This window comes from Lactuca serriola, chromosome 2 (assembly GCF_051521515.1).
Source record: "Lactuca serriola cultivar US96UC23 chromosome 2, Lser_US96UC23_V15, whole genome shotgun sequence".
NCBI lineage: Eukaryota > Viridiplantae > Streptophyta > Magnoliopsida > Asterales > Asteraceae > Lactuca > Lactuca serriola.
The window spans coordinates 143,832,679-143,849,779 of record NC_136409.1 but is presented as its reverse complement, the minus strand read 5'-3'; the positions used below and the strand labels follow the sequence as shown (position 1 = coordinate 143,849,779).

At 36.9% G+C, this 17,101-nt stretch overlaps 1 protein-coding gene and 1 pseudogene across 1 annotated transcript; one reads left to right on the top strand and one right to left on the bottom strand.

Moving 5' to 3' along the window:
- The first annotated feature begins 369 nt into the window (after positions 1 to 369).
- LOC145089626 (uncharacterized) lies at positions 370 to 1,164 on the top strand. Its single transcript, XM_079028041.1, has one exon. The coding sequence runs from the start codon at positions 370 to 372 to the stop codon at positions 1,162 to 1,164; it is 795 nt and encodes a 264-aa protein (XP_078884167.1).
- Positions 1,165 to 7,657: 6,493 nt separating this feature from the next.
- Positions 7,658 to 9,259, bottom strand: LOC145090482 (aldehyde oxidase GLOX pseudogene; annotated as a pseudogene).
- Positions 9,260 to 17,101: the final 7,842 nt, after the last annotated feature.

The following is a 17,101-nucleotide window of genomic DNA, read 5'->3' as shown; positions in this document are numbered from 1 at the left end:
ATACTTGTTCACAAATTTGATTCTTAGATGGAGAAAATCAGAAGAACTTTTTTATGGGGTGGGGGTGATGAAAGGAAGAAGATACACTGGGTCTCACGGGATTAAGTCTTGGTAGCTAAAAGTGATGGGGGATTGGGAGTGGGCTCTATACAAGCCTTAAATATTAAGCTACTTGTGAAATGGTGGTGGCGTCTAAAAGATGAGAAACAATCTCTTTGGGCTCGAGTAATCCATGGGATTCATAACTTGTCCAACAAGACCTTTAAATACTTATCTAGACAAAATAGCATTGGGGTATGGAACACTATTGGAGGAATTAAAAAGGATCTGTTAAGGCATGGAGTGGAAGTTAGCAATGTTTTCAAGGTGATGGTTGAAACTGGAAATGAAACTCAATTATGGTATGATTCATGGTTAGGTCCCGACAACTTAAAAGCAAAATACTCGTCCCTATTCGAATCAGAATCCAGAAAAAAGTGTTCAGTTGCTGACAGAATATCTGGACCAACTATCTCATGGAACTGGAAGTCTCACCCTTCTGCTCTTGGGTTAAAGCCTTCTGTCAGAGCACTTACCAATGATATCTCTGGCATTCGCCTAGGTCATGGAGCAGATCATTGGAGATGTAAGTTAACTGGTGATGGTTCGTATATTGTTAGTTCTCTTAGAAAGGTTATTGATAAACATCCTATTAACATTCTGGGCTCTTCGGTACAACAATGGAGTAAGGTGGTCCTAATTAAGATGTTAAGCTTCATTTGGAGAGCTGCACAAGGTAGAATACTCGTAGCTGTCGTCTTGAAGACTAGGGGTATTAAGGTCAATTCAATGATGTGTTGCTCTTGTATTGGACATTCAGAGAGTGCATACCATGTTATTATTGATTGCCCTTTCGCGTCTACGATCAGGAACAACATTATGAGCTGGTATGGGGTAAAGTTTGATCAAAACTCAATAAGGAGTACCAGAGACCTTCTTCATGCTGTAACCACATGGGGAAGCTATCCGAAGAAAAGGAAAAGGCTAGTTGTAATATGCTATGGAATCTATGGCGGTTCAGGAACAAACGACTGCTTCAAATGGAGGGTATATCATCGACTCACAGTACTGGATGCATTAAGACTATGGTCTTTTTTTGGTGTAAAAACAAGGGTAAAAATGTAAGTTGTAACTGGGAGTCTGGGACGAATGGTTAGTCTTTCCATTTATCAGTTTGTAATAGTCTTAACTATTTGTATGTTGCTTTTGGTCCCTCATTTAGTTACTTGCTAGTTGAGGGTCCTATCTTATAATATATTTGTTGTTTCCAAAAAAATTTAAAAGGTTACATCTACCCCCCCCCCCCCCCCCCCCATATATGCTCATAGACAATAAAAGTTTATTGGTTTTATCCACCTAAATCTGATTAGTACAAAATATCAACATATTATTAATATACATACATATAATCACATTTTATAGGACACATCAAACTTGTTATAACAACATTTTTAGATTGGGTTAAAGAAAAACCACTAAAAAAGAGACCCATATTAATTCTTTAGGTTATTGCTTCAACTTATGTAATGATTTTTGTGTTAATTACATAATTTTAAATCACACATTATCTAACTTTATTATTTTTTTCTTTTTTTAAAATATAGTGTATCAATTTTAATAAAGTTTAATCTATCATTTTGGTATTAATCACACAACTGTTAAAGAAAAAACTCGAAACCAAAACTTAAAAAACTAACAAATACCAAAATTGGACTGAAAAAACTCAAAAACCGACCGAAAAAACCTAAAAACCGAACCGAAAAAGGTGCATGAAAAAACCGTGAGACCGGTCCCAAAAAAGAACAGACCGAAAAAGACCGAACCGAAAAAAGATCGGTCTAAGACCGGACGTGACCGTTTCGAGACTCACCTGAGACCGTCTGAGACTGCAAGTCTGAGACCATAAATATGCAGGTCTGTCTAAAAGTATAAGATAGTCGTAAGTGTTTTTGGCCTATAAAATTAAAACAGTGTCTGTGGGCCTTACTCAAAAATCAAATATATTTTTGGTCTTTTGTTAGCTTTTTCAATATTTTTAAAAATTAAAGGAAATTTATGATGATAATAATTCGTGTTGTTACATATTACTACATGACGTTGTCTTTCATGACATCAGCCATGAGGTTTTTGTTGGTGTTCACAATTCCACTCAATAAAGTAAGATAAAAATTAGCATATATTCTTTTCTTTTTCGTTCATCAACCTTCAATTTGTAAAATAAAGTCGATTCCTACTCCACACTTTCAAAGATCGTCTCTTTCATTTGCAAAGCTGCATTGACTGTAGATGCATTTCATTTCCAGCTATATATTCCAAAATTCCATGCGACAAAAGTCTAAAAGACATGTTAATGGTGACTATCACTTCTCATTAAAAGACAAAAACAAAACAAAAAACACTTGAAACAATCACTTTTTGCTAAAAATTAACCAAAAGTTTCTCATATTCATAAAAATTGCCACATTTCTTGATCACTATTGTAAAATGCGATATTCGCTATGAAATACAATTAGCGTAGTTATTTGAAGGAATTCGAACAGTATGTTGCTCTTGTTTTAGTAGAATCTTGATACCTTTAAATAATCGTTTTTGTTGCTCCTGTTGCGACTTTTTTTTTGTCCACATTACACAACTTTTTTTATTAAGTTTTTCTCAACCTCACACTTTGTGTTCAGAATATGAAGCCCTTTTGATGTAAAAATGGTCTTTGTAGATGCATACCACAAAAGAACTACAAAAAAACGTTTTCTTGATAAAAACAAATCATGATTTTCGTCAAAATATAAAAAGTTTCATGGTACAAATAACAATCTTGTAGTACAAAAAAGTGAAAAACAATCTTTTAGTACTTATTTTTCATGTTTTGGGCTAGGTCCCATTTTGTAGTTAGTAACATGAAGAGCAAAAATGTATTTCTAATTTCATCAAATCCACTACGAAATGTATAGCTACAATGAAAATAAGTGAAAGTTTGGGTTATTTTTTGGCATGTCATTTAGAAAAAGACTATTTACTACTTTCTCTAATAATAATAAAAAATCACGAACATTAATATCATTAAAAATAATTAAAAATGTTACTTCTAAGGTTAAAAATCCTTTCTGTAAAATGATTTTTTAACTTGTGATTTTTTCTAAATTTTTTTTTAAATATATTGGTGTTAGCTTTAAGAGTAAAAGTCAACTGATGGTTAAAAGTTGTAAAAATCACAAAAAAAAATTGGATTTTGTGACTTTGTAAGAACCAATTTTTTCATCCATATAAAAAGTTATTTTTAGAAGATCTTTTTCATCGGCTAAACATTTTTAGGTTATTTTTTGTCAGTTAAAAATCAAAAGTTATTTTAAAAGAAATCATATATATATATATATATATATATATATATATATATATATATATATATATATATATATATATATATATATATATATATATATAAAAAGGTTATATCTCATTAATTAATGAACGATAGATTTTTTCCTTTCAGTACGATGTCTATAAAGGTGGCCATTATCTCCTTTCACTCCCTGCACTTCACACTCCACCACCCAACTTCTGCTCAACAAATGGACGCGCCACCCTCAATTTCATCGGCGATTGTCAGGAACTTTGATCAGCAACAACCTCCACTCAATGAACCTTACCAGTTCGAAGAAACCCAGTACAATACTCCATCAATCTCAGATATACGATCCATGGAAGATCAATCACAGGCATCAGAGTATAATCAGTTATTTCAAGCCATGAATCTCGATCGTTCGATACCTCAAGCTGACGATGTTGTTCAACCAGTCTCGATTGGGGATATGGCGATAGGAAGACAAGAGATCTCGATCAAGCATCATCAGTTTCCAGAGCAACGTAGTGGCATCTTTGACAATAGCGAACAAGCGCCATCGATTGGATATATGGTACGCGAGGGCGAAATTTCAAACACCGCCGGAGGTAATTTTCCTTACGATGCACCTCCGTCACGTACCGACGTAGCTCACCGAGATGCGTCACATACCGGTGAATCAAGTGGTGGGGAGGTTGTTGAAGATGATGAGAGTTTAACAAAGCGCAATTTTGGGAAATTTTATACGATGGAGTTCCCCAAGGAAGAAGCATAACTGATTGAACATTTACGTTTCTGAATCCAAACTATATTTACGAATTCTGTAAAAGAAAGGTTAATATCCACCTGATTACGCTTCGTTGATGGTGTTTGCATTCAAGTATATTAACTTGATCTTTTAATTTCTTTTACTCTTTCGTATCCATTTTAACTACCATAAGGAACTATGGTTTCTTGTTCGCTCAAATTATTACACCATACTACTTATCCAATTTCATAAACATTCTATTTATTTCGAGTATAACATTCTACTTTAGAATATAGTACTGTAGTTTTTTTGGATAAACATGTTACTATTATTCGAAAAAAAGATAAGTAAGTTTTTATTATTCGTAAAAAAGATAAGTATGTTGTTATTATGTTGCTAATATTTGCAACCTGGTTTGTAATGCATGTGTTTTATAATTAAGTGTGTTGTAGAAGAATCTTTAGTTATAGTTAATGATCTAAATTTTCTTATAACTAAATAAGTGAGAATTCTCGTTGATATTTGTTTATATAACTGTTATTGTGTATAAATAATATTTGAAGTTACTTTTATAAAATAATGAAATAATATATATGAAAGTTGTATTTGTCGTGAATACGAATCTATGAGTATAAAGAATACGAAAATCTGACTTCGTATGAAAAAGTTATGATTTTTCGATGTTATTCATTGAAACAATATTTCTTATAAAATACAAAACAAAAATATGTTACTTTTAAGCCAAAGTAATGTAAAGGAAAGTTGTAGTACACTTAAATACAAATTTGTGGATATAAAGAATGTCAAGAACAGAAATCGTATGAAGAAGTCTATGAATTTCGTAAGATCATTCACTGTATATTCATTATAAAGTACAAAATGAAAATAGATTGTGAATTAGTTGTTAAGATCTAAATGAAAGTTGTAATGTAAGAAATTACGAAACCGTAGATAAAAAACGTCGAAAACGGAGCTCGTATGCGAAAGTTATAATTATCCGAAGAAATGAGAATTTACCTGGCAACAAGAGAGCTCTTAACCCCACCTACCACGAAGTGACGTGGCAAAACCAGGGGCTCCCACATGGCAGCTGAAGACTCATTAGGCCCAGCTACCACGTCGTGCTTTTCGAGATTTTTTTTCTATAAATAGCTCGATTGCTTCTGCTTCATTCCTTGCTAATTCCCATCGAGTTTCTCTTTGAACCCTAGAAATTTTCAGTCCCTCGTGATTTGATTTCTTCGTTCTTTTCAAATCGTTTAACGAAGAGCTAGAGTGCTGGAGAATCATTCTAAAAGAAGGAATCGCTTCGAAGTTACGCTCGCGGAATTGCTGAGTTTTCGCTAGTCGATCTCGTAAGGTGATTTGCACTTAGTATGCTTGTTAAGTGTAACTTATATTTTTGTTCATTGTCGATGTTATGAAACTATAAATAAGATCTATCAGTAATACTAGTTATAATATTGATTGATTTACTTACGAGCGTGGTGCCAAGGCAAGCTCTTAGTGAGATGCTTAAAATGGATTTTTCAAACAGTATATTTATATATACCAAACGGATCCTACCTCCAATATGATCTTACCTGATCATTCCTTATTTGACAGAACTTGGTATTCTTTGGGATTAGTAAAGAATCTGGGAAATAGTTAATATAACTTTATAAATACAAATGAATACTAAAACTTAGTAATATTTGTATTTAGGTCGTTTAAAAGGGAAAGCAAAAGTCTTAGACGAAGAGCAAACTTATATGCAAATCTTCCACCTTTAATCAAGCGAGTCTGTAGTTATTTTTAAGAACATGATTTTCATAAAGGTATCTATTACTTGTAAGATTAAATGTATACCATGTATAGTGTTACTTTATGAGTATGATTTTAATAAAAGTATTTGTTACTTAAAAGATTAGATGTACGTTTAATGCTTATTATTTTTATGACATCCTTCGTGTTTTTTGTTTTTTTGTGTATTGATTATGACATTCTTAGTGTTTTTGGTTTTTTTTTTAAAACAAAGTTTGTTACTCAAAATGTTTTATTAAACTGGGACATTATGCAACAAAGACAACATGGTTTCTGCAATAAAGACAACATGTTCAATTTATTAAACTCCCGAATAAATGGTAGTGGGATCTTGAATCTGGTGGTACCTTTTTAGTTAGATCTACGAAACACCTCACTAATAATTCTATGTTTATTGTAGGTTTGATCCCAACTCGATGGTGCAACCTTGTTCCCACTAAATTAAATGTTTTTCTTTGGCGTGCTCTTTGGGATAGGATTCTTAGTAGAGTTAATTTAGTGGATAGAGGTGCAAATATTCCTACAGTCTTATGTCCTTGTTCTTTGGATGTACATGATAAGAAAAATGTGTTTGTCAACTGTGAGGTGGCTAGTAAGATATGCTAGCGCGAAGGTTGTGAAGTGGTATGATCTTCCTTTCCCTTTATTTATTAACATTCAAGAACTTCTTTCTTGGGTGGACGTGGTCACTTTATCAACTTTGATCGAAGAATAAGGCATTGGAAGTCATTATCTTAACTACGATTTAGATGCTTTGGTGGTAAAGGAACAATGTTGTGTTTTGGACCCTAGATATGAAGATGAGTGGCTAGTAAGATATGGGCCAAGGTTGTGAAGTTGTCGGATCTTCCTTTCCCTATATTTATTAACATTTGAGAACTTCTTTCTTGGGTGGACATGATCACTTTATCAGCTTTGAAGAATAAGGCATTGGAAGTCATTATCTTTAACTACGATTTAGATGCTTTGGTAGTAGAGGAACAATGCTGTGTTTTGGACCCTAGATATGAAGATGAGGTGGCTAGTAAGATATGGCGCGAAGGTTATGAAGTGGTCGGATGTTCCTTTCAAGACTTATTTTAATAAAAGTAGTAATACTTGGACTTGGATTTATGGTTAAAAACCCCAATTATTCGAGACTCATTTTAATTTTTTCTAGGTCCTTGCAAGTGGTGTTATAATAATTGCATAACAAAATAAAACACCTATTTTAAATAAAAACATACACATTTAGGAAATGTTCATCATATTTTGGATTGCGGCTGTCATTTCAAACAACGCTTTTTTATTATTTCTTAACTACAAATCGATGATATTTTAAGTTTAGAACTAACTTGGTTCACCACAAAATACTGCGATTATTACAAATCCACCTTTAAAGAATTCAAAATGCTATTCGAAACAGAGTTTTGGAATTATTTCAGATTTTTTATAACGTATATCCATCATACATGATACATGCTCATTTTTTATAAACCGTTGATAGGGTGAACGATGAAAACTCCACAATCCACAAAAAAATAGGTGTGTAAATGTGTAATGCACGTATTTGTTTATGTATATACAATAATCATTCTTACCAACATTTAGAAACTCAATATAACGACTTTAAAATAGAAATAATTATTTTATCCTGTCTCAATCTACGTACAAGAAGATACTTCAAATTGAAAAAAGTCAAACAAAGCCCTAATTCAGTTTATCCACTCATGATTCTCCAACGGCTACCGTTAAAGCAACTGCACCCATTTTGCGACACTTGGTACACCCATGTTAACCGCAAACACCATGTAATATCCCGGCGGTGCTACCCTTCCGTCCGGTGGCGCCGTACATGTTAATCTATACAACCCCACTTCATCCTCCGGATCCTCCGCCGCTGACACTGTCACTATTAGCTTCACTAGCCTCTGCCCCTGTGAGAAAGAATGTGTAACAAAAGGTGCACTCGCAATATTCACCTCCATCAGCCTCACCTCCAGAAACTTCCCACTCACCAATATATCGAAACCTCCGCCGTACTGTATCCTTTCCGGCAACTCGACGATTGTCGGTCTAACATCAGCTTTCTCCGGTGTCAAATAGTCCGGCGAAAAAGCTTCGATCCTTAGTTCTGTAGGGAACTCAGCTGTTAAGTTGTAGAAATCATGTGTATTACTTCCGGCGACCAGAACCCTCCCGTCGGGAAGAAGATTAGCCGTTGAGTGATACATTCTAGCCACTGAAGTAGGGGTTAACGTCACAAAACGAAGACCCTTGGATTCATCTGGTTTATAAAGAACTGGATATAAACAAGGTTTTGTTGCTAATTCAAACCCTTGACTACCTGCTTCTGCTCCGTTTATAATCAAAACATCACCGGCAGGAAGAATCACCATATCTCCCATAATCCGAGCAAATGGCATCGCTTCCAATTCCCAAACTGGGTCTTCTCCGGTTGCTTCGATCCGAGCGCAGCTCCTGCGAGCTGTGGCATTAGTCTTCCGTTCATGGAATGCTCCATATTGTGCTCCACCACAGATGACGACGGTGGCTGTAAGGTAATCCCCTCTCAATGGAAGCATCACCGATGACCCTGCGGAGGGGTAATTACGTGGGCCACCGATCAATGCAGGGTATCGTTTCAGTATAACGTTATTCGTGTAATCGTATAACACTGATATATTGTTGGCGAACACAAACAAGTGGCCATTGGGAAGAAGATGAACGTAAGGGTAAATATTGTCGGACTGGATATCTTCTGCTTCTGCAAGAAATGGGAAATTCAAAGCTCCGCCACCTTGTGAAGGAAAAAGCTCAACACTATTGGCGCCACGACCACCAACGATGATCACTGATCCGTTGGGTAGGATTTGATTACTTGCATACCATCTACCTTCTGCTAACACTTTATCATCAAGTTCTTCCCAATCACACGACTCTATACCCTCGCATGGAGTGAACTTACGTATCTTTTGGAACCCATCATTGAAGCCGCCGGTTTGCAGGAGGATTCCGTCCGGCATAAACTGTCCTGAAGAACACCATGTATCGGTGAGGGTGGTGAACAATGGTCGGACCTTTTTGGTTGTAAGATCGAGAATGGAAGATTGGGAATAGCAGTCGGGTTTGAAAACGGGATGTTCCGGGTCTAATTGGCAGTCAGCTTTGGAATTAGGGCTGTAATTGGTGTGGTCAAGAAGGACGACGGTGTTGAACCGGGTAACGACGGTGTGCATGGAGGCGATTCTGGCGTCGTCCACCAGTAGTTCCCACGTGCCGGGGAGATCAGCACGTGATTTCAACATCACCATCCACATACATAACAGAAGAAGGAATCTTGAAGGTTCCATTGTTCTATCAAGAATCATAGGATTGAGACAAATTAAAGTCAATAACGAATGAAGTTAGTCATAAGTGATAGCATTTATCAATATTAGTTAAGAGCATTTCTTACTGATAATCTTTTGAAAAGGCTCCAAAAGCTAACTTCAATTTGATAATGACTTCTTCGAAATTCGTTTTCTCAGATTCAAAGTTCAGTTTTTGTGGAAAAGGTAAGAAACGGGAGACTTATGCATGGTGAAGCATGTAAGATGGGTTGTTTCTGATTTATAGTAAAATGTACGAAGGGGGAGACGTTTCCTTTTTGGGGTTTTAGAAGAACAAAAGTAATTATGAGAGAGGTGTTATTTTATCGATATTTATTATACGGTTTCGCAAATTGCCTTAAAAAAAGTTGGTAACTTAAAAGTAACAACTTGGTACTCAAAACGCGCAAATAAAGTGATTTACATTGAAAACAAATACATTAATGCTTGATTCATTGAGTTAAAAAAAAGTTCAAAAGAATTCACAAGTTATTTTTTTTCTTTTAAAAATACAAATATTATTAGTAATATATTAATTCATATCTATTGTAAAAAAAATTAATGCACTAAGTTTGTGACCTTTTATTAATCTATAAAACATAGATAATTGAAGTACTCATTCGTAACATTATACCATCAAACAACATGGAGTCTTTAAAGATGAGATGTTTCTCTTTTTTGGTGAATTTTTATATCATTGTTCAATATGTCTTTCGGCACTAAAAACATTGGTCTCACATGCCATGTTAAGTGATGTCTTTATCAAAAAGTCTTCTATGATATGGGATCCATCTAGGTGATTCGTCCAAAATGATTGGGATGGGTTAATTTTCAGAATATTCATTGTGATGAGTATATAGATAGAGAGTTAGAATTGCATATTTTGTTTATATATTAATGAAAATGAAGGAATGTAATGCATGGTGATCTTGGTATTAAGAGGACATATATATATATATATATATATATATATATATATATATATATATATATATATATATATATAGTTTAATAAAACGATTGAATGAGATGAAATGCTTAGTTGACATTTAATAAATTAATCATAACTAGTAAAAAGACCTATACGTTGCACGGGTCGGATAACAATGTACTTACATTTCTATACACATAGTTGCAACATCCTTGCAATACTTTTTCTCATAATAGCAATGTACTTGTATTTCTTTACATAAAATGGGAGTTATGTAACAAATATTATACATTGTCCTTATTGCTAGCCAAATATAAGTTTGTTCCTATAAAGCCATGACACCAGTTGTAAATTGAGTCAGTAGATGAGTTGATATAGATAATGTATTAATGGCTTTATACACATGATCTGCAACAACAAACAAAAGTCACCAATAAATAAAAAGTTCATTCATTTTGAAGAAATTTGAGAACCTGGGATTTGTACTTGTGAGAAACATAAGGGGTTGCTAATGGGTTAGTTCCTTTGTCCATTCATTCCAAATAAATATAATATATAAACAAACATACATCCATTAGTAAATATGTAGTTTTTAGCTTGGATTGGTGGAAGATATGGAAATCGGAGATGAATGTTGTACTTCTGTTTGAAATACTGAACCACAAAGTTTTAGAAAACCAATCAACGAACCATTACAAATGTAATAAAATGAGTATTTGATACTTATATCAATTGATTTATTGACATTTCAAAAACATATCCATTTATAGCTTCATGCTTTGATTCATAATGTAAGTAACATGCTATAAAATGATAGTCTTTTTAAAGCATATTGTTGTAATATAAATAGAGAGAACACAAAATCTAATTGTCACTTTGATGAAAACACACATCTTGAAATTAATAAAACAAATTAATAAATCTTAACATTATATATATATATATATATATATATATATATATATATATATATATATATATATAACGATTTTTTTAATAGTAAGTACATAATGACTTACAGATGATAACTTAGATTTATAAATGGACCTGTATTCCAAAGATTAGGCATTCGATATATTGAAGAAAAAAACATGAAAACCTACTTAAGAAAAAATGAATACATAACTTACCATGAGCATATTATTTTTGTGGTGAAGTCTCTACATGTTCACATTCTTCTTGGTATTTAAAGCATATCAAGTGTTTGTTTTTTGAAGCTCTCAATCAATTATTGAATTTATATTCAGGTAGTGAAGTATTACCATGAAACGAGTAGAGGCTTTGGAAAAAGTAGAATTAAAAACGTTTAAATGATCTTCAACTTCGATCTTGTCAAAATATGCATGTAAATATTTTTCAAAATCATATCTGATATATCTAATGATTCTATCGTTTAAGAAAATAATTTATATAATATTGGATAAAAAGAAAAATATTACATTAAATACCAACTATAGATGTAAAGAAATGTGTCATATGTGTGAGCATGAGACCCACTGTAGGCCCATTTACTACCGGAGGGATTAGGGTGTTGGTGAAATAGCTGGAACATGACATGTCAGCAATCTCTTTAAAGAAAATGACAAAAATTGGAAAACATAACTACTTATTGTTCCCATGTGGCACCATAAAATGGAACGCTTGATATCACCCAAAACCAAAATGTATTTCTTCCACACATAACACTGCTTCCAAAAGCCAAAGTGTAACATCCTGAGTTCGGGGATGTCAAATTAATTAATTATTTATTGTTTTATTGAGGAACTCGACGAGTTGATGCCTCAACTCGTCGAGTAGAGTCTGATCTATTGGCACATTTTCGCGACCAGACTCGACGAGTCGGTGCTGATTAGGAAAACCCTAATCCCCGGGTTTGGGAGCCTATTTAAAGATCTTTATGGCCTTCATTTGCGGCCACCTTGTTCCAGAGAAACCCTAATGAGCTGAGATAATGAGTTTGAGGGAAAGAGGAGGCCATTTCTTCATCTTCTTGTGTGGTTTTGCTTGAAGGAAGATAGGAGCACAAATCTAGAGTGTGAAGGGGGCTGGATCTGAGCTAATCATCTCTTGATATCATCCTTGGAGGTATAATCCTTTCCATTTCGTGTTATATTGATGGACTTCTTGATTTTAGGGTTTTTATCTTCATTTTATGAAAGATCCAGTGAGTCTGAGGTCCTCTTTCGGATTATGACATCAGATCCGGACCATGAGAGGTCCCCAGAGTCATTACCTTCTAGCTTTTTGCAAAAAGATAAGCAATTGGAGACTAGGTTGCCATTTCTAGTGTTATTTCTCCATTTGAGGCTTGATTTGGGTTGCATGCACGTAAAGGTTGCACCTTTACGTGACTTTTGAGTGTTGAAGGGTTAGATCTATGATTTGGATAAGCAGATATGACCTCAGGAGGTTGTATGAGCAAGTCCATGGAGGAAACTCGCCGAGTCCATATGTAGACTCGACGAGTCGGACCGGGTTGCCCCGGGGTCTGACTCCAATGGTGACCCGGTGAGTGGAGGGGACTCAGTGAGTCGAGTGAGGCTTAGAAAGGGAAGAGTCTGTGGGGACGATGGGACTCACCGAGTCGTCGTATGCACTCGGCGAGTCTGGTCAAAACGAACAGTTGACTTTTGGGTTGACTTTTAGGGTTTGTCAACAAAGGGGCCTTGGGCCTGTAGAGGGGTATAATGGTCTTTTAACCTTCTAGGGATTTGCATGAGAGAATATCCAAAATATGAAGAGACATTTATTTAGTGATATTTATTATTGTGACTAGGCGGAGGCTAGGGCAATATTCTGATATCGAGATTTTACCGAGATTCCCAAGGTGAGTCTTCTCACTATACTTTACCTAGTGTGGTAATCAGAGCTATGTGACAGTGTATCTTGTATACTATTTATGTGTTGTGATTCTATGTGATATGTGATATGCATGATTCAGAGTTTACGGAGTTAGGACCAGTGGGTCCACAAAGTTATGGGACCAAGAGGGTCCCACAGAGATATTCGACCAGAGGGTCATCAGAGTTACAACCTTGAGTGGCTGATATGTGTTTATGTGGTATTTTGGAGAACTCACTAAGCATTTATGCTTACAGAGTTTTGTGTATGTGTTTCAGGTACTAGTGATGATCGCGGGAAGGCGCCGACATGATCTGTACACACTCATGGAGCTTTTGTTTATATAATTCTAGGATATGTTTTTCTACGATGATAGTGGATACATTAAGTTTATTATTATTTTATGAAGAAAAGTATGTTTTAAAATTGTGAAAAATTATTTGAAAATTTGGGTGTTATAGGTTGGTATCAGAGCCTTGGTTTGAGGGATTCGGGTGCACCTTCGGGCGTATCTGAACTCAAACTGAGGTTTTGAGAGAATTTCAAAATAAAATTCACCAAATTTTTCTCAAGAGTAAAAAGATTTTTTGAAAGAGCAGAGTAGAGCAGTGTGTACGATCAGCCAACGCCCGAATGGTGATTTCCCAAAATACCCTTACATTATGAGTTAAGAGATATGTTATGATATGTTATGCATGCTAGTGTAGGCTAGGTATTCTTATTAGGACTAGAGTGGCCTGATTTATGATGCCTTAGCCTAGGGGTTTTGCTGCTAGGAGATGCTTGAGAGTGAATAGATAGCAGCGAGGAGCTTATGAGAGATCTGCTAGAGAGTAGACTATGCATAGAGAGAGTAGTGTACTTGGGACTTGGGATACTAGGAGGAGGACTTGGGGTGAATATTGATGCGGTGTGGACGATAGTATTAGGCCCGTACTACCGAAGACACCAGATCAGTGCGCAACCCAATTAAGAATCCTTAGGGTACCAGGGATTAAGTAGGAATGGGATATCGAGTGGGTGTGTACACTCGAGCGAGACTCTGATATTTTGTGTTGTATTTCAGAGAGACATCATGGTTGGGACACGCCACAGGCCAGGGATTAGCGAGGGGGGTGTGAGCGATGAGGAGCTCCGCCAGATGATTCATGATGAGGTGGCTGCGACCATCCGCGCTGAGATTCCAGAGATGTTCAGGTCTATCAAGACCACACCGATTGAGACTTTTGATGAGCGATATGCTGCTCTTACTGATGTTGCTGTTGCTGCAGCTACTACAGCCGTTGCTGTACCGGGAGTTCAGCAACATGAAGCCACTAGAGTTTGATGGGACTCAGGATCCGATAGCCGCGATGAGATGGATCTCAAACATTGAGGGGTGATTCTATACATGTTCATGTCTGGAGCATCTGAGGGTACGATTCGATTTGAACCAGCTTCTCTTGGGAGCGAAGGACTGGTGGAAGTTTGTGACAACACACTTCACTTCTGCAGAGCTCGCTGCGGTGACCTAGGAGAGGTTCACCTCAATTTTTCGTGACGAGTAAGTACGTTCCCCCGGTGGAAAAGGAGAGTTTGGCCCAGGAGTTCTTGACCCTCAAGCAGGGTACTGAGTCTGTTACTGTGATCACCAGGATGTTCCATGAGAGGGAGATGTTCTGCCTTGAGCATGTGTCCACCGACCAGGCATGTATGAGTCGGTATTTGAGTATTCTGAGGAGGGGCATACGAGAGTTCATGGCGAACTCGATGTACCGGACATTTTCTGAGCTTCAGGCAAATGCCCGGAAGAGGGAGATTGAGCTCGAGACTCAGGCCAGGGAGGAGGCGGAGTCTCAGGGGAGGGATCGGCGACCGGCACAGTCCCAGCCGGCTGCCAAGCTGGCTAAGCCCGCCAATTCGAGATCAGGAACCAGAAGGGTCGCACTTGTGGCAAGTGTGACAAGAGTCATGAGGGGTGTGTGGAGCAGGGTCTTGCTACAAGTGTGGAAAGGAGGGGCATATGGCCAAGGATTTCCTCAAGGGGTTTGCAATTTGTTTTCACTGCAACCAGACTGGACACCGGAAGGCCGAGTGTCCACAGTTATGAGGGTCAGCTCAGGGAGCTTCCCAGGGATCTGTCCCTGCTGCTGTACGAGCTACAGAGAGTCGGCCGGTGAAGGCCGAGGTGTCGAAGGCTCGCGGGAGAGCCTTCCAGTTGACAGCGGAGGAGGTCCGCACAACACCCGATGTTGTGGCTGGTATGTATTCTTTCCTCTGTTTATTTTGAGTTTGTGGTGTTATGCTTATATTATGATATGCGTAGGTACATTTCCTGTGAGTTCTGTACCTGCTTTGGTGTTATTTTACTCGGGTACGAGTCGGTCTTTTGTGTCGTTAGCCTTTAGTCAGCACATCAGTATTCGTCGAGAGGCGTTGAGTCGACCTTTGTGAGTTTCCATAGTTGACGAGAGAGCGGTGTATGCCACTGATGTGATTCGAGGATGTGTACTTGAGATCTTCGGCATTGAGTTTTCGATTGATTTGGTCCTGATTGCTGTGGGAGATGTCTGTGTCATTGTGGGCATGGACTGGTTGAGTAGATTTGGAGCGGTTATCGACTGCGAGCGACAGATGGTGACCATACGAGACCCTAGTGGGGAGTTCTTATGGTTTACGGCGAGGGTACCTGTGACATCCCCAAAATCTCGGCCAGAAAAGACCGATTTCATTTATGCTTTTTAAAATAATTTCAGAGTAAATCCTTTTGATTTAAAAGTGTTGCGGAATTTGTTCCCAAAACAAACATGATAAAATAATATTTATCAAAGCATTTCATCAAGAGATGCATTTTCATTATATAATCAAAACTCGGGATGTCATGTTCCGATACAGACCATAAAGCATAAACGATAACATGACAAGTCATTCAACAAATATATACATATACAGACTTGTAAACAAAACAACTTGATGATTCAACCATCTTATGCCCTCGCGCCACTACCTGTAATACAAATAAAACTGAGTGGGTCAGGCTTGGGACCCTGGTGAGAATATAGGGTTTTCAACCCACAATAAATAAATTATATTTAATTTCACCAACCAATCACTATCCCGATTACCCAATCCCGTTATCCTCATTTTACGTCCCTAAAATAACATCTATCTCAAGGGACCTAATCTAGGATTTTCATCGGGACGGACATTACTGCTAAGGGGTTTCCTCAACAATAGATATCCTAAAGGCAACCATGAGGGGGATAGAGTACACCGGTGAACACATCGTTCACAACACCTACAGGTTATGAACCTGCTAGCGTTCCACTGGACTGTCTAGAAAGAGTCCATGGTCGTTATCCATACTCCGCTGAACAACTAGATCACCAACAATAACAACATCGAGGCCTCTCATCTGTTTATTACACACCAACTATCTACCCATGTTCTACCCAACATATTAGTAGATAAAAATATATATTTTCATACATAGTTTAAAACCTGTATATCATTTTCATTCAATACATATTCCACATAACAGATGAGGCACACCCAATAACACATATTTAATAGGAAATAGATCAGATCTATGAGATAGAAGAGAATGAATATACATTCACACATATAACAACAAAATTATACACATAAATAACAATATACTTAATACACTCAAACCATACTTGTATTATTATCATGTTTATGAAAGGTAGTATACACTCACTTGATCAGAAGACGATCAGACAGCACTACGGCTTGTAGAAGTAGTATTCTTAGCAGATCTGGAAGATCTCTACAAAAATCGAACTTCTCGCGGGCAGAGCTTCGGCTCGGGAACCGCACTTCTCGGGATCTTCGGGATCTCGGGACTTGCTTCGGGGCTCGAGAATATTACCGGGGCCTCGGGGTACTTCTGGCATGCAAATCGAGGTAAAACGGGAGAGAGAAGAGAGAAAAGAGCAAAAGAACTCGGATGCCCTCGCATCCTATTTATAGGAGGCTGGAGCCTCGGAGTACGCGGGGCGTACTGCCTCAGAATCGTCATTGCTTACGTATCCGAAGAACTCGAGTGCGAG